General features: G+C 37.4%; 1 protein-coding gene across 2 annotated transcripts in view; it reads right to left on the bottom strand.

Annotated features, from left to right (window-relative positions):
• LOC143028360 (endoribonuclease dcr-1-like) overlaps window positions 1–19052 on the bottom strand; it is a 99206-nt gene that overhangs the window by 65792 nt on the left and 14362 nt on the right. For both annotated transcript variants that reach the window (XM_076190322.1, XM_076190323.1), the window contains exon 2: window positions 7483–7578. In XM_076190322.1, coding sequence (XP_076046437.1) covers window positions 7483–7554 — 72 coding nt within the window. In that variant the 5' untranslated portion in view covers window positions 7555–7578. The remainder of the gene's footprint in view (window positions 1–7482; window positions 7579–19052) is intronic.

The raw sequence follows: 19052 nt of genomic DNA, 5'->3' as shown, positions 1-19052 counted from the left end.
TATCCCCATCCCATTTTTGTCACCTTTTACAACTCAAGTAGGAACACTTGGTGGCAGTATTCTTCTCCCCCACCACATGGTGGAGTGATTGTGACAACAGCAGTGTATGGGGCAGAAACATGGAACATAAGAGAGGAAGAGAGGAAGAGTTTGAATGTGTTTGAGATGAAATGCCTGACATGTATGTTAGAGGTTACTAGACTGGACAGAGTAAGGAACGAGGAGGTAAGGAGGAGAGTTAGGGTAGAAAGGGAGTTGGGAGATAGGGTTGATAAAAGAGTATTGAGATGGTTTGGACACATGGAAAGAATGAGTGAAGAAATATTAGTAAAAGAGGTGTGGAGGGCAGAGGTGGAAGGAGTAAACATTTGAGGGCAACCAAGGATGAGATGGATGGATGAGGTAAAAGGGGCATTAGGAAAAAGGGGAATGTCTGTTGAGGAAGTAAGGGGGAAGATAAGATGGGGATGAGTGGAGAATAGTTGTGTATGGATGATGCTGTGATGCATGGAAGGGAGTGGGTAGTGGATGGGGGGTGAGGGAGTATGTGTGAATGATATTTTGACACAGCCTGAAGAGATTTCTCCCAGTCTTCTCTTTTTCTGCATAAGAGGACAGAGAGAGGGGGGGTCGCCAATGAAGTGGAATGGCCTTGCTGTGGATGTGCTGTGTCTTGCTACATTGCTTCTGACCCAGAGCAGAGGGTGAGATGCAGGAAAGACCTATCATCCAGGAGGAGTCATGATAAGAGGGAGGGAGGGGGTGAATGGGAGTGGAATATGTGGGTATGGAATTGGTGGGAGTGGATTTTGTCTTTATTTTTTGGCTACCTCCCTTGTAAAGGGGAAAAGGCCATTGGTAGTATATATCTATAAATCTAATTTCTGCAACAAAATCTTAACTTATTTTCCTGTCATGTAGGAGGAAATTAAACTTGGATAAAGAAAAAATTAAGAAATAAAAATTAAGAAGGAAAGAAAAATCAAGGAAAAAGGAAAGGAAAAGATTAAAAAGGTAGGGAAAGAAGAAGAAGAAAATCCTCAGGCTTCCTTGTAAGAGACCCAATGGTTTCAGGTGACTGACAGCAGCCTCCTGGTTAGCTCACAAGTCATTCTAGGAAAATATATTGTATTGTGTAGGTAAGGCAAGAGTAAGGGAGGATTGGGAAGGTGTTCTATGTGATAATTGCAGCTGGGGCAGATTGAATCTATGGCCATGCTTATTCTGTTGGTACAGTTTCAGGCTGCCTCTCTTATAAGGGGGGAAAAAGCTTTTGGTATATAGATTGTTTCATTACTGGGTGGTGGTCTTTTGTCATGTCAATGTGATTCTTGCTTGTCTTAGGAGGGATTCCTCAGTTCTCTTTTTCAGCATGAGGGGATGGAGAGGGAGGGGAGTCGCTGATGAAGTGAAGTGGCCTTGCTGTGGATGTACTATGTCTTGCTGCATTGCTTTTGACCCAAGGCATTGGGTGAGATACAGGGATAACCCACCATCCACAAGGAGCTGAGAGGGAGGAAAGGGTGGTGGATGAGAGAGGGTATAACTTTTGATTTGGCTACCTCCCTTGTAAGGGGAAAAAGCCCTTGGTATATAGACAGATAAATGTCCGGGGTTGGTATGGTATAGTATAAAGTTTCAGGGTTGGTCTCAGAAAGCTTGTTTTATCATTCAATTACAAATGTATCTTTGTATATACATGCGAGGTAGAGATGGCAAATCTTTATTGATGTTCAGTAGTAGGATTTTTTTTCTCTATTCATTTGGGTTGTGTTTGCCATATGGTGAGAAGGAAGGGAAGGTTTGAGGATTTCTACACAGAACTGTGTGTCTATCATTTTTATGTACTGTTCTGAAGGGAGGATTTTAATTTCTATATGTACATGTTTTACTAGGGTGGTTAGTGAATTATCAATGTTTTGTTTTGTATTGTTTTTAGGATGACTGTTTTCTTGACTGTAGAGAACCATATTGTATTTACCTAATTGCAACATACAGGAAGAGGAGCAATGCTAACAGGGTCCCATCTCCAACTCTCCGATTTATCATATCTAAACTCAACTTTATGTAAAGTGCCATCTTAACCTATATACTTAATTTCCAATCATAATTATATTTGAATTCATTTACAGTTCAAACTTGGGCTATCATCTCCAGCTATTCTGAGTATTTATGCATCTGTTTTGGAAGGCACCTGGTCTGGATGGATGTCATGCAGAATGTCTGAAAAAAGGTGGTACAGTGATGGTGAACTGGCTGGTGAGGTTATTTAATGATTGTTTAAGAGAGGGTAGAGTGCCAGAGGACTGGAGGAGTGCCTGTATAGTTCCACTTTACAAAGGAAAAAGTGAGTGTAGTAGTTTCAGAGGGATTAGCTTGTTAAGTGTAGTTTGGAAGGCTTATGGGAGGGTCTTGATTGAGAGGATTAGGAAAGGAACAGAGGGAATAATTGGTGAGGAACAGTGTGGATTTAAGACAGGTAGAGGTTGTGTTGATTAGATTGTTATGGTAAGACAGATATGTGAGAAAGCTTTAGGAAAATGTAAGGATGTTTTTTGAGCTTTTATGGATTTGGAAAAGGCTTATGACAGGGTAGATAGGAAGGCACTGTGGGAGATATTGTAGATATATGGGATAGGAGGAAAGCTCTTGGGACCTGTCAAGAGTTTTTTATGAGAGTAATAGAGCATGTGTTAGGATTAGATATGCATAGAGTGAGTGGTTTGAAGTAAAGGTACTTCATTAGGGATGTGTTATGTCACCCTAGCTGTTCAACTTATAAATGGATGGGGTGGTGCAAGAGGTAAATGCAAGGGTGGTGGGTCAGTGATTGGAGATGGTTAAACAAAATGGAGAAAAGTGGGAGATAAGCCAGCTGTTGTTTGCGGACGACACTGTGCTTATAACAGGATCAGAGGAGGGATTGAGGAAGTTAGTGACAGAATTTGGGAAAGTGTGTGAAAGAAGGAAGTTGAAGATAAATGTGGGTAGAAGTAAGGTGATGAGATGTACAAGGGGTGAAAGTGGCAGCAGACTGGAAGCGAGTATCGAGGGGGAGAGACTGGAGGAAGTGGATAGTTTTAGCTAATTGGGTGTGAATGTGGCAGGAAAGGGGGGAGTGGAGGTAGAATGTAGATTGAAAGAAACGAGTAAATGCCTGAGTGGATTAAAAAGTATAATGAGAAATAGACATTTGGGAATGGATGCTAAGAGGAGATTGTATTTACCTAGTAGTATTTTACGGGACGGGAGCTATGCTCGATGTGACCCGTTTTCGTATCTCTCCACATCCAATTTATTCTTGAACTCATGTATAGTTCTGGCATTCACTGTTTCACTATTTAGTTTGTTCCAGACATCGATCACTCTATGTGGGAAACTTCTTTTTCAGGTCTCTTCTGTAAATGTCCTTCTTTAGCTTTTTATCATGTCCTCTTGTTTCTCTTTTGTCCCATTTCAATAGGTCACCTCTATCGAGAACTTCCATCCCCTTCATAATTCTGAAGATGGTCAACAGGTCACCTCTTTCCCTTCTCTGCTCCAATGTTGCCAGCTGTAATTTCTCCAATCTTTGTTCATATGTCAAATTTGATAGTGTGGGTGCCATCTTTGTCACCGCTCTTTGGATTCTTTCTAATTTCTTTGTGCTTGGTGCCCACATTGATACAGCATATTCTAGTTTCGGTCTTATCAATGTGGTAATTATTTTCTTAACCATCTCTTCATCCATGTAGTCAAAGGCCACTTTCATTGATCTTAATAAGTTATAAGGGTCTCCAAATAGTTTATTTACATGTTTGTCAGGTGTAAAGTCACTTGAGATGATTACTCCTATGTCCCTCTCTGAGTTTACTTTCTTTACTTGTTTCCAATCGTATATTTTCTCAAAATTCTGTTTTTGCCTCTTCCAAATTCCACTATGCTACATTTCTTGACGTATTCATCTCGTATTTCGGGCTCCATTCCCATACTTTCTCCAGGTCATCTTGTAGCGATCTGCAATCTTCCTCTGTTTTCGCTCTCTTGAGTAATTTGGCATCGTTGGCAAAAAAATTTATGTAACAATTTACTTTGTCCATATCATTTATGTATATGGCAAACATTAAAGGAGCCAAAACAGAGCCTTGTGGGACACCACTTTTTACATCTTCCCATTTCCAACTTTTGTCTCTAAGTACCACTCTCATTTTTCTCACAGTTAAGAAGTCCTTCACCAATTCCAATAGTTTACCTTGAATTCCTCCAATTTTTTCAATTATACTTATTAATTTTTTGTGAGGTACCTTGTCAAAAGCTTTCTGCAGAACCAGGAAGGCATGGTCTGCCCATCCATCTCTTTCTTGTATTATCTCAATTAGTCTCGAGTAAAAGCAGATTAGATTTGTGGTGCACGATCTTCCACTTAAAACAAATTGTTTGGGGTTTATTATTTTATTAACTTCCAAGTGTTTGGTCCATCTGTTCCTGATAATCTTTTTGCATATTTTTGCTACTGTGCTTGTGAAGGACACCGGTCTAAAGTTTGTAGGATCTTCCTTGTTTCCTCCTTTGTATATTGGTAAGATGTTTGCATCTTTCCAATCTTGCGGTACCTTTCCCTCTTTTAATGAGAAGTCTATTATCTTGTGTAGTTTATCTGTAAGTTCGTCTATACACTCTTTCAATATCCAATTTGCAATCTCGTCTGGTCTGTGCAAATTCCTGACATCTAGGCTTTTTATTTGGTCTCTTATTTCCCTCTGTGTTATTTTTATTTCCTTCATCGTGGGTGAAATTTCTAGTTGTTCATCCTCCTGGGGTTGTGAGCTCTCTCTCTCTCTCTCTCTCTCTCTCTCTCTCTCTCTCTCTCTCTCTCTCTCTCTCTCTCTAAAAAAAAAAAAAAAAAAAAAAAAAAAAAAAAAAAAAAAAAAAAAAAAAAAAAAAAAAAAAAAAAAAAAAAAAAAAAAAAAAAAAAAAAAAAAAAAAAAAAAAAAAAAGAAGAAGAAGAAGAAGGGTGATTTTGCTGACAGGACTGCATGGGGCAGAAACATGGAACAAAGAGAGGAAGAGAGAAGGAGTTTGAATGTATTTGAGATGAGGTGCCTGAGAAGTATGATAGGGGTTACTAGGATGGATAGAGTGAGAAATGAGGAGGTGAGGAGGAGAACGGGGGAGGAAAGGGAGTTGGGAGATAGGGTGGATGAAAGAGTATTGGGATGGTTTGGATACATGAAAAGAATGAGTGAAGAAAGATTAGTAAAAGAGGTGTGGAAGGCAGATGTGGAAGGAGTGAACATGAGGGGGCGACCTAGGACGAGATGGATGGAGGGGGGTAAAAGAGGCTTTGGGGAAGAGGGGAATGTCTGTTGAGGAAGGGTAGGAGAGGACAGAAGACAGGGGTGAATGGAGAATGGTTGTATATGGATGATGTTGTGATCCATGAGGTGGAATGGGTGGGGGATGGGGGTTGAGAGTATGTGTGAGAAAATTTGACATAGCCCGAAGGGATTTCTCCCTGTCTTCTCCTTTTCTGCATAAGGGGACGGAGAGGGGGGTCGCCGAATTAATGAAGTGGCCTTGCTGTGGATGTGCTCTGTCTTGCGACACTGCTTCTAACCCAGGGCAGTGGACAAGATGCAGAGATGACTCATCATTCAGGAGGTGCCAAGATAAGAGGGAGGGAAGAGGATGGAGGGAAGTGGAGTGTGATAGGGATGGAATGGGTGGGAGTGGTTTTTATGCCTTTGTTTTTTGGCTACCTCCCTTATAAAGGGGAAAAAAGCCTTTGATATATGTATGTATATTTGGAAAACTGTATTTCTTTACTACCTTTAGATATGTGGTCTTTTTTGGAGGCACACTGACTGGTTCTGATTATGTGAAGAGCAGTAAAATCCATAAAATTTCATAACTGAACCCCCCCCACCCCACCCATGAAGCAGCTAGTGTAACCCAGGACAGAATACCATCACCTAAACAACAATGTGACATAAATAATAATAATAATAATAATAATAATAAAAATAAAATAAAAATACATACATATACCAAAGGCTTTTTTCCTCCTTACAAGGGAGGTAGCCAAATGAAAAAGGCATAGATACCACTCCCACCCATTCCACCCCCTACATACTCCACTCCCCTCCACTCTCTTATCTTGGCACCTCCTGGATGACAGGTCATCCTTGCATCTTATCCACTGCCCTGGGTCAGAAGCAGTGTCACAAGACACAGCACATCCACAGCAGGGCCACTTCATTAATTCAGTGATCCCCCCTCTCCATCCCCTCATGCAGAAAATGAAAAAACGGGGAGAAATCCCTTCGGGCTACATCAATTTACTGCTCATGCATACTCCCTTACCCCCCATCCCCCACCCACTCCCCCTCATGCCTCACAGCATCATCCATACACAACCCTTCTCCATTCACCCGTCTTCTGTCCTCTCCCGTCCTTCATCAAAAGACATTTCTCTCTTTCCCAATGTCCCTTTTATCCCATCCATCCATCTCATCCTAGGATGCCCCCTCATGTTCACTTCTTCCACCTCTGCCTTCCATACCTCTTTTACTAATCTTTCTTCACTCATTCTTTCCATGTGTCCAAACCATCCCAATACTCTTTCATCAACCTTATCTCCCAACTCCCTTTCCGGGGTACCCCTGTTCTCCTCACCTCCTCATTTCTCACTCTATCTAGCCTAGTAACCCCTATCATACTTCTCAAGCATTTCATCTCAAACACATTCAAACTCCTTCTCTCTTATGTTCCATGTTTCTGCCCCATACAGTGCTGTCAGCACAATCACTCCTTCATACAATCTTCTTTTAGCATCCATTCCTAAATGTCTACTTCTCATTGTAAAATAAAAATAAATAAATAAATAAAAAGTCCAGACAAGGCCTCAAGCACCTGGTCCAAAGTGCTAAGGTGCCTTAATTGGTATCTTCAACTACTGACTAAAGAACAATACTGTTAAGATGTTTTAATGATATTTCTTGATAATATGAGTCTAGATACTTTATCAAATGCTTTGTTATGTCCATTACTACTCTGAGTGTTGTTTCTGGTGGTGGTTTCAGCTGATGGAAACCCTCATACACCTAGTGGGTCAGTCAGTCAGTCCATTAACCCTGGTGTTTTGCAGGTAACCAGCAACCCCAGGTAGGACCATAAGTCACTCAGGGGAGACATATATTATGTTGTTGTCTGGGGATTGTTAGTGAGGGGCAGTATGAGGTATTCTGTATATTCTGTGTGGTGGTTGCATCTGGGGCATAAACAGCCAGGCCTATTGTGTGTTGGTACTGTTTTAATGCTGTATGATGCCCTGAGCACAGGTATGCCTGTGTGGTTCTCATCTAGTGTGAGAGTATTTCTTTTTCTTTTTTTCCTGTGGGCTTATATCTGGGGACTGTTGTTGGATTGTTGAGTTTGGCAGTCTTTCTTGAAGGGCTTGCTCAAATAGGCTAAAAGAACAAATTTAATGACAATTACTCTAACCTTCACATCTGGCTGGTCCTCTGCATCAGTGTCTTCACTGTCCTCACTACTCGTATGGTTTAATAGATCCATTTTTCCTATACTGTATACAAAAACCTGTAGAAAGAATGTGGAATTAAGTTTTTCTTCAAGTGATATCACAAGCTGAATCAACAATAACAATATGAAAAAAAGACAAATTATGTAACTGACATTTTGAAATAATATTTCACTAATATCCACAAAGAGTACCTGAAACACTTCTGCTATCATTGAAAAATCTATCTTCTAATGAATACCTCTTAAGTCAGCTAGCAAATACCTCTTAAAGTTTATTACTTCTTTATTACTTTGACAAGTGATTGTGTTGTTTTTGTAATTGTATATGTATAGTACTATACAGTTACAGGTATAAGATAAAGTGTAGTGTTCTAGTAATTTAGAATAAAAAATGTAGCCGGTTACTATACTCCAAAGGTAGGAGTAATAGTACAAGTTAAGTAGAGTAAGCTTCATGTATTTAGTTTATTTAGTGACTGCTTTTATTTTCTTTTATTATTTTATATTTTCTCTTTGCAATTTGTATTGCCAAAGGAGGAGCAAAATGGCTTGTGAAGGTTGTGTGAACCTCGGGGACTGTCTCAGGAAGTGTGAGAAGGAAATTTGTCTTCTCAAGAGTGCCCTCTGTGAGAAGAGTGAATCCTCACCACAACCCAAAGAGTGTACCACTTTTATTTCTGCCACTGCCATGAGCGAGTGGCACTTTGTGGGGTCCCGTTTGTAGAGCCCGTGTTAGGTGAGCAGGTGCCCTGCAGAGCAACTGCTGGCTCTAGCCAATCGTTTTACTTTGCTGGAGGATGAGGTGGCTGAAAATCAGGAGTTCTTGGTGGTGGGGGACTCCATGATGCAAGTCTGTGATGACATCCTGCAGCATACTTAACAACGTTGCAAGCTTGTATGTCAACTGAGCCATGGGATCACCAAATGTATCCAGACCATCAGAGAGCAAAGGTGAACGAACACAGTTACAAAGGATTTACAAAGGCGGAGCATGCCGACAGGAGACCTTTTGATCCATATCTAGGTCGGATGCAAAAAAATAATAAATTAAAATAATAAATTAAAACTATAACAATGTAAAAATAACAAATAAAATACATAAATAAATGCATAGGTATAGTTGAATAACAAACAGGTAAATAGTAAATGATTATAAATTGACATATAACTAATAATAAATGAAAATCACAGACAAATTATAACAAAACAAAAACAAATAATATAACATAAATTATAATCATTACAGCATCTTACTTAGGTATTTATCTAAATGATTCTTAAAGCTTCGAACTGAACTACATTGCACTACCTGTGCAGGAAGTTTATTCCATTCATTAACTACACAGTTGGCAAAGTTGTTTCTACCTACTTCCAAATTGAATCTATTTCCGGACAGTTTGAGACCATTGTTTCTTGTCTGATTCTCATTCAATGTGAAAATTTTGTCACTTTTGATGTTGTCAATTCCCTTTAAAATCTTAAAGACCTGTATCAAGTCACCTCTGAGTCTACGATTTTTTAGGGAAAACAGATTCATGTGCTTAAGTCAATTTTCGTATGATTTATTTTTGATATTTGGAATCAGTTTTGTGGCTCGCCGTTGTACTTTTTCCAGTCTGTCAATGTCTTTAATGAGATTCGGTGACCATACGGAAACAGCATATTCCAAATGTGGACGAACTAATGATTTATATAGCTTGTTAATGAGTGATGGACTTTTGAAATCAAAAGATCGCGCAATCAATCCCAGAATCTTATTTGCTTTCTCAGAGGCTGAAATACACTGCTTGGATGATTTGAGGTCGTTACTGATAATTACGCCGAGATCTTTTTCACTATCCACTTTTGTTAACGAATTTCCAAATAACTTGTAATCGTACTTACTGTTATTTTTACCTATGTGCATCCTTGCATTTACTTGTGTTAAATTTCATTAGCCACTTTTCAGACCATTGCTGTAATTGATCTAAATCTTCTTGAATATCTAATTGGTTTGAGTGATCATTTGCCACTCCGCACAGTTTTGTATCATCAGCAAATTTGGAAACAGTAGATTTTAGTCCATGGTCTATATCATTTATATATACTATGAATAGAAGTGGCCCAGGAACGGAACCCTGAGGAACTCCACTTGCAACACTTTTCCATCCAGAAGTTTTTCCATTTAAAACAACTCTCTGTTTTCGACCTTTCAACCAATTACTAGTCCAACCTAATAGGCTGCCACTTATTCCATGCAAAGCTAATTTAGTAAGTAGTCTTTCGTGTGGGACGGTATCAAAAGCTTTTGCAAAGTCTAGATATATTAAATCTATATTGTTTCTTTTGTCATAATTCGAGATAACTGTGTTGTAGAATTCGAGTAAGTTAGTCACGCAAGAATGTTTCCGTCTGAAACCATGCTGGCTATCATTTATCAAACGGTTACTTTCTAAATGATATTCGATATCATCTCTGATGATAGTTTCCATTATTTTTCCTACGATCGAAGTCAAACTTATAGGCCTATAGTTATTTGGTTTCTTTTTGTCACCTTTTTTGAATATGGGAGTAACGTTAGCTAGCTTCCATTCTCCAGTTATGATTGTTCATACGGGAAGTAACAATGTGGGTAAGGTGAGATCAGAGGAACTTGTTCTGAATTACAAGGTGCTTCTTCAGGAGATGAAGGAACGTGGGAGCTCTCACGTAGTCTGTGGGATCCTTCTGAGGATCTACGCTGGCACATGTTGAAACAGTAGAACCACAGGGATCAATGAGAGGATATCACGATTGTGCACACAACTGGGATACCACTTTCTTGATCCCTGGTATCTCTTTTCCAGGCGTCACGACCTTTATGCTTCTGATGGGATCCACCTTACTTGCAGAGGCAAAGATGTTCTTACAAACCTAATTGTGGGAGTTTGTAATGAACTACAACCACTATCCGAGTTACGACCTAGATAGGTTCCGACCAACCAGTCGTAAGTCGGATCCTATTCAAAATGGCCGACACGAGGGTTCTACTCTAGGATACATGATATCAATCTGTTGCATTTTTAAATAACTTTTTCTATTGAATACTATTATATACAAGCTGTTTACTGTTTATTTATCAATGCTTTTTAGTTTCATTTTTATCATTTTTTCTATTTTTTTTAATGTTTTAACACTGTACTGTATTTCAGTATACAGACGCTCCTCAACTTACGTTTTAGTTACGTTCCGAACGGCCGAACGTAAGTTGAAAATGAACGTAAGTTGTTACTGTACCATACATCCGTAAATTCTATTACCGTATCTTATAAAACACCCCTAAATCATTAATTATACACATAACATAGTAAAATGATAACATTAATTTAAAATAAATTAAATTCAAGCAACATAAATTGAGATGGTGGAGGAGGAGGGGGAGGAGGAGGAGGAGGAGGCAAGGCACGTTCAGTCTGTCGTTTGTGCCATGTAAACAATGGACGCAGCGTCATGCGAAAGTATCGTTTGAACTACGGAGAGCGCGCTAAACTAAAAAATTCACGAAAAAAAAAAAAATTACAATTTTTTTTTTACAGTCAGTTCAAACGTAAAATAGAAAAAAACATAAAACGAATGAACGTAAGTAGAGGAGCGTCTGTATATACATATGCAGGTACTGTATGTATATACTATACCTGTATATATACACACACACACACACACCTTTGCATTGAATGGACGGCGAGAATTGGTGTTCCGAGGAAAAAGGAAAATCTACGTGGATCTCAACATCCAGGAAGTGCTTTATTGTATTTATAGGGAAGGGAGTGCTCGTGGAGTAGAGGGGGAGTGATAGAGGAGAAGGGAAGAGATATTGAGGGAAATGGAAGGAAATGAGGAAGAGAGAGACATGGTCCAAGAGGCCAGGAGATTTGTAAACAAGAGGCGAACTGAAGACAATGACTTTGGAGAGGACGGGATCAACAAAAATGTAAAGATTACAAGTATAGATAAGAGCAGCACAGTGGAAGGTGATGATAATAGTTTCCAGGGATTTAAAGAGGGTGGGGGGATACCAACCTCCCCCGATTACAAGACTAGAGGAGAAACTTGATAAGATGATCGAACATTGGGAAGACAGGTTCGGTAACGTAACCAACATTGTGCAGAGAGTTGAAAGATTGGAAGAACTAGAGAAGGCGAACAAAAATCTAACTAGTGAAATAGAATTAAAAAGATAGTTAAAAGAAGTAAAAGAGGAGAATGAAGAATTAAAAAAGAACAATAAAGACAATAAAGAGGCCATAGCAAAAGAAGCATAGGGTTGGAAAAAAATCCAAGAAAACAGTAAAGTTGCATTTACTGATATAATTAAACAACAAATGAAAGAACAAACTGAAGACTCAGTTATCAAAGTGATGAGACAGAAGGAGAATATAGTAAGAGACTTAGCAGAGAAAAAGAATTGTATAATTATATTAGGAATGGAAGAGAAACATAACCTAGATAGAACTTTAAGAATCAGTGAGGAAAAAGAAAAAGTAAGCAGTTTACTAGAATTAGTTCAGGAAGATGAACCTGATATAATGAAACAAATCGAAGAGATGTTTAGCCTCGGAAAATATAGTACAGATAAGACCAGACCAATTAAGATTAAATTCAGGTCACAAACAACAGCAGAGAATATCTTAGCAAAAACAGGAAAGATAGCAGCAAGTGAACAATATAAAAAGGTATGGATAAAAAGAGAAATGAATAAGGAAGAGAGGAAGAAAAAATTAAAAGGAAAGAAGCTAAAGAAAAAAACGAGACCAGAACAGAGTCAGAAAAAGAAGAATTCTATTGGAGAGTAGTGAATATGAAAGTGAGGAAATGGACCATAACAGAAACAAAAAAGAAACAGAGAATACAATGGAAATAACAGAAAGTTAAGAGTGTCCTACACAAATATAGATGGATTAATAACAGGAGTGAATGAACTGAACGAGTACCTATAGGAAAAAGAACCGGACATAATGGGAATTGTAGAGACAAAATTAAAAGGTCCACTACCACCCAACAGCATAGGACACAATAAATATAATTATTGGATTAGAAACAGAGATAAAACAAGGAGGTGGAGTTATGTTCCTGACTAAGAAGGATATAAACGTGAAGAGTGTCACATATGGAAAGAATAGAGTAGAGATGATTATGATAAAAGTAGAAGACAGAGATAAGAAGAACAGAAAGTTTGTAATAAACTACGTGCCCCCAAAAACAGCCTCGTGGGAAGAGAGTGAACATAAAAGTATGTTACAAGACACAAGAATAACATTAAACAAGATAATGGAAGATGGAGGAAGAATAGTTATGATGGGCGACTTTAATTGCAAAGAAGTCTGCTGGGAAGAGATGACCATAAAGGGTGAAGAAGACTCATGGGGAAATGTTCTACTTGAGATGATTATTGACCACACAATGACACAATGGATTCAAGAGAACACTAGGTATAGAAATGAAGAACCATCGAGACTAGACCTAATAATCACATCAGAACCTGAAATAGTGGAAAAGATAGAATACCAGGCACCAATAAGTAAAAGTGACCACATATTGATAGAACTAGAACTAAATGAGAAAAAATACATGAAAAGAAATGAATAATATAGAAAAGGAAGATTGATGTATGAAAAAACAAATTTTTATAAAATAAGAGAATTCTTTCAAAATGAAAACTGGGAAAGAATACACAAAGATGATACAACAGTAGAAGAGAAATGGAATATTTTGACAAAAATTTATAAAAAAAGGAGTGGAAAAGTATGTCCCAAGACAAAAACAAGAACAAGAATATGTAAAGTGCTGGTACAACAAAAGTTGTAGAGAGTTAAAAGACAAAAGAGATAAAGCTTGGACCAAATGAAAGAAAGACAAAAGACCTGAAAAATGGAAAATATATACTATAGAAATGAATATGTACAAGCGTGCAGAGAGGAAAAGAGAAAATATGAAAAAGATGTCATAGAAAAATGTAAAGATCAACCAAAACTATTCTACAGATTTGTAAACAACAAACTGAAAAACAAACAAGACTTGGAGAAATTAAGACAAGGAGGAGTTGAATACACAGAGGAAATAGAAATGGTGGAAATTATGAACAAGCATTTTAAATCAGTGTTTACAAGGGAGAATATACAACCAGAAGAGATCGAATGGAAAGAGAAAGTCCCTCCTATGAAAGAAATATAAGTAACAAAGAATGAAATAATGAAACACTCGAGTAATCTTGATGTTAGAAAATCGCATGGACCAGATGAAATAGCAAACTGGATTTTGAAAGAATGCAGAAGTGAACTGGCAGACAAAATACATAGCATAATAAATAGTTCCTTGAAAGAAGGAAAAGTTACAGAAGATTGGAAAAAAGCAAATATAGTACCTATATATAAAGGAAGTAATAAAGAAGACCCTACCAACTATAGACCAGTCTAACAAGTACAATAACAAAAATTTGTGAAAGAATTATCAAAAGTAAATGGGTATAATATTTAGAAAAGAATAGCGTGCTAAATCCAAGGCAATTTGGATTCAGACAAGGACGATCATGCGTCATCAATTTAATATGTTTCTATTCAAGGCTAATAGATATAATACAAGAAAGAGATGGATGGGCTGATTGTGCATTTCTAGACCTAAAAAAGCTTATGACAAAGTACCACATAAGAAGTTGCTTAAGAAATTAGAAACTGAAGGAGGAATACAGGACAAACTGCTTAAATGGATGGAAGACTTTTTGCAAGAAAGAAAAATGAGAGTAGTGATAAGAGACAAACACTCAAAATGGGATGATGTAATAAGCGGTGTTCCACAAGGAACAGTTTTGGCCCCAATAATGTTTGCTATACAGTCGTACCTCGGTACTCGACCATAATCCGTTCTGAGGTGGTGGTCGAGCACCGATTTGTTCGAACACCGAAACCAATTTTCCCCTTATCACTGTCTTTCTTTGGACCCATTATTAAGGGCTAGAGCAACACGAAAAAGTTTAAATCTGGGAAGAAATACTCGAACAAACTGCGTACGTCTTACTCCGCTGGCGGTCTGAGTCGAACTGACGCTTACCCGCTGTTCGAGCTAGTCGAGTACCGAAAATCTGTTCGAGGTCCGATGCATTTTCTACTCGAATTTTTTGGTCGAGCACCGATTTGGTCGAGTATAGAGGCGGTCGAGTACCGAGGTACGACTGTATATATTAATGATATGGATGAAGAAATTGAAAGTTATGTGAGCTTCTTTGCAGATGATGCAAAACTATTAAAAAAAAAAGTGAACACAGAAGAAGATTGTGAGTCACTACAGAGTGATCTCAATAAAGTATGGGAATGGAGTAGGAAGTGGGAGATGGAGTTCAATACCAAAGTGATGATAATAGTTTCCAGAGATTTAAAGAGAGTGGGGGGGATACCAACATCCCCCGATTGGCAAGACTAGAGGAGAAACTTGATAAGATGACCGAGCATTGGGAAAACAGGTTCGGTGACGTAGCCAAGATTGCGCAGAGAGTTGAAAGATTGGAAGAACTAGAGAAGACGAACAAAAATTTAACTAATGAAATAGAAGAATTAAAAAGACAGTTAAAAGAAGTTAAAGAAGAGAATGAGGAATTAAAGAGGAATAATAAAGATAATAAAGAGGCCATAGCAAAGGAAGCACAGGGCTGGAAAAAAATCCAAGAACACAGTAAGTTGCATTTACTGACATAATTAAACAACAAATGAAAGAGCAAACTGAAGACTCAGTTATTAAAGTGATGAGACAGAAGGAGAATATAGTAAGAGACTTAGCAGACAAAATGAAATGTATAATTATATTAGGAATGGAAGAGAAATTTAACCAAAATAGAACCACAAGAATTAAAGAGGAAAGAGAAAAAGTAAACAATTTACTAGAATTAGTTCAGGAAGATGAACCTGAAATCATGAAACAAATTGAAGAGATGTTTAGGCTCGGAAAATATAGTACAGATAAGACCAGACCAATTAAGATTAAATTCAGGTCACAAACAACAGCAGAGAATATCTTAGCAAAAACAGGGAAGATAGCAGCAAGTGAACAATATAAAAAGGTATGGATAAAAAGAGAAATGAATAAAGAGGAAAGAGAGAAAGAAAAAATGAAAAGGCAAGAAACTAAAGAAAAAAATGAGAACAGAACAGAGTTAGAAAAAGGATTCTATTGGAGAGTAGTGAATATGAAAGTGAGGAAATGGACCATAACAGAGAGAAACAAAAAAGAAACAGAAAATACAATGGAAATAACAGAAAGTTAAGAGTGTCCTACACAAATATATATGGATTAATAACAGGATTGAATAAACTGAACAGGTATCTGAAGGAAAAAGAACCGGACATAATGGAAATTGTAGAAACAAAACTAAAAGGTCCACTACCACCCAACAGTGTAGGACACAATAAATATAATTATTGGATTAGAAACAGAGAGATAAAACATGGGGGTGGAGTTATGTTCCTGACTAAAAAGAATTTAAACGTGAGGAGTGTCACATATGGAAAGAATAGAGTAGAGATGATCATGATAGAAGTAGAAGACAGAGATAAGCAGAGCAGAAAGTTTGTAATAAACTACGTTCCCCCAAAAACAGCCTCGTGGGAAGAGAGTGAACATAAAAGTATGTTAGATGACACAAGAATAACATTAAACAAGATAATGGAAGATGGAGGAAGAATAGTTATGATGGGCGACTTTGATTGCAAAGAAGTCTGCTGGGAAGAGATGACTGTAAAGGGTGGAGACGACTCATGGGGAAACGTTCTACTTGAGATGATTATTGACCACACAATGACACAATGGATTCAAGAGAACACTAGGTATAGAAATGAAGAACCATCGAGACTAGACCTAATAATCACATCAGAACCTGAAATAGTGGAAAAGATAGAATACCAGGCACCAATAAGTAAAAGTGACCACATATTGATAGAACTAGAACTAAATGAGAAAAAATAAATGAAAAGAAATTAACAATATAGAAAAGGAAGATTGATGTATGAAAAAACAAATTTTTATAAAATAAGAGAATTCTTTCAAAATGAAAACTGGGAAAGAATACATAAAAAGATACAACAGTAGAAGAGAAATGGAATATTTTGACAAAAATTTATAATAAAGGAGTGGAAAAGTATGTCCCAAGACAAAACAAGAACAAGAATATGTAAAGTGCTGGTACAACAAAAGTTGTAGGGAGTTAAAAGACAAAAGAGACAAAGCTTGGACCAAATGAAAGAAAGACAAAAGACCTGAAAAATGGAAAATATATACTTGTTATAGAAATGAATATGTACAAGTGTGCAGAGGAGAAGAGAAAATATGAAAAAGATGTCATAGAGAAATGTAAAGATCAACCAAAACTATTTTACAGATTTGTAAACAACAAACTGAATAACAAACAAGAGTTTGGAGAAATTAAGACAAGGAGGAGTTGAATACACAGAGGAAATTGAAATGGCGGAAATTATGAACAAGCATTTTAAATCAGTGTTTACAAGGGAGAACATACAACTGGAAGAGATCGAATGGAAAGAGAAAGTCCCTCCTATGAAAGAAATAGAAGTAACAAAGAACGAAATAATGAAACACTTGAGTAATCTTGATGTCAGAAAATCGCATGGACCAGATGAAATAGCAAACTGGATTTTGAAAGAATGCAGGAATGAACTGGCAGACAAAATACATAGCATAATAAATAGTTCCTTGAAAGAAGGAAAAGTTCCAGAAGATTGGAAAAAAGCAAATATAGTACCTATGTATAAAGGGGGAAATAAAGAAGACCCTACCAACTATAGACCAATCCCTCTCACAAGTACAAGAGCAAAAATTTGTGAAAGAATTATCAAAAGTAAATGGGTAAAATATTTAGAAAAAAACAGCGTGCTAAATCCAAGGCAATTTAGATTCAGACAAGGACGATCATGCGTCATCAATTTAATATGTTTCTATTCAAGGCTAATAGATATAATACAAGAAAGAGATGGATGGGCTGATTGTGCATTTCTAGACCTAAAAAAAGCTTTTGACAAAGTACCACACAAGAAGTTGCTTAAGAAATTAGAAACTGAAGGAGGAATACAGGGCAAACTGCTTAAATGGATGAAAGACTTTTTGCAAGAAAGAAAAATGAGAGTAGTGATAAGAGAAACACTCAAAATGGGATGAAGTAATAAGCGGTGTTCCACAAGGAACAGTTCTGGCCCCAATAATGTTTGCTATATATATTAATGATATGGATGAAGAAATTGAAAGTTATACGAGCTTGTTTGCAGATGATGCAAAACTTAAAAAAAAAAGTGAACAAGGAAGAAGATTGTGAGTCACTACAGAGTGATCTAAATAAAGTACAGGAATGGAGTAGGAAATGGGAGATGGAAAAAGCAAAAACAGAATAACAGGATCATATAAATTGGGAGAAGAAGGAATAAAAAAGAAGAAAATGAGAAGGACCTAGGAGTCATTGTTATGAATAATATGTCACCTGAGAAACATATGAATAAGAATTTTGGAGAAACTTATAACTTAATAAGAACAATCAAAGTGGCATTTACATACCTGGATGAAGAAATGGTGAAGAAAATTCTAATCACTCTGATAAGACCAAGATTGGAATATGCAGCAACGATATGGTCACCAAGTACAAAAAAATGTATAAAAAAAAATTGAAAGAATACAAAGAGCAATTACAAAATTGGCACCAACACTCTCAAAACTATCATATGAAGAGAGACTAGCAAAACTTGAACTACAGACACTAGAGCAAAGAAGAGAGAGAGGAGATTTGATAGCTATTTACAGAATCATGAAAGGCATAGAAATTATTGATAGAGAGAATCTGATCAAATGGGATGATAGAAATACAAGAGGACACGGAAAGAAAATCAAGAAAGACAGCTATAGAAGAGATTTGAAAAAGAACAGCTTTCCTCACAGAGTAATAGACAGTTGGAACAAGTTAGATGAGAAAGTGGTGTGTGCAAAAACAATACATCATTTTAAAAATAATTTAGATAAAATGAGATATGAAGATGGGACACCACGAGCATAGCTCCCCTTCCTGTAAAATACAACTAGGTAAATACACTTCAACGAATGGACGGCTTAGAAGACGTTCTGAAGAAAATTGAAGTTTTGGGGATCCCAACGCAAAGAGAAGTGCCTATTGTATTTACAGGGTGGGGGGGAAATTGCTCGTGGGGTGGTAGGAAAGTAGGGAAAGAGGAAAAGGGGAGGGATTACTGAGGGAAATGGAAGGAAATGAGGAAGGAGTAGACTTGGCCCAGGCAGACAGGCGAAAGGTAAACAAACGGCCCCCCCGACGACAATGAAATGTCTAATAAAAATGTAAAGATTAGAAGTATAGATAAGAGCAATACAGTAGAAAGTGATGAGAATATTTTCCAGGGATTTAAAGAGGGTGGGGGGACACAAAGCCCCCCCCCCCCCCCCAACTGACAAGACTAGAAGAGAAGGTCGATAAGATGATCGAGGACTTGGAGCGTAGGTTCGGTCATGTTAACAAT

The sequence above is a fragment of the Oratosquilla oratoria genome, chromosome 9 (genome assembly GCF_046742065.1).
Source record: "Oratosquilla oratoria isolate Oo_2021 chromosome 9, ASM4674206v1, whole genome shotgun sequence".
Classification (NCBI taxonomy): domain Eukaryota; kingdom Metazoa; phylum Arthropoda; class Malacostraca; order Stomatopoda; family Squillidae; genus Oratosquilla; species Oratosquilla oratoria.
Note: the sequence above shows the minus strand (reverse complement) of the source record. Positions and strands in the feature narration are given on the sequence as shown.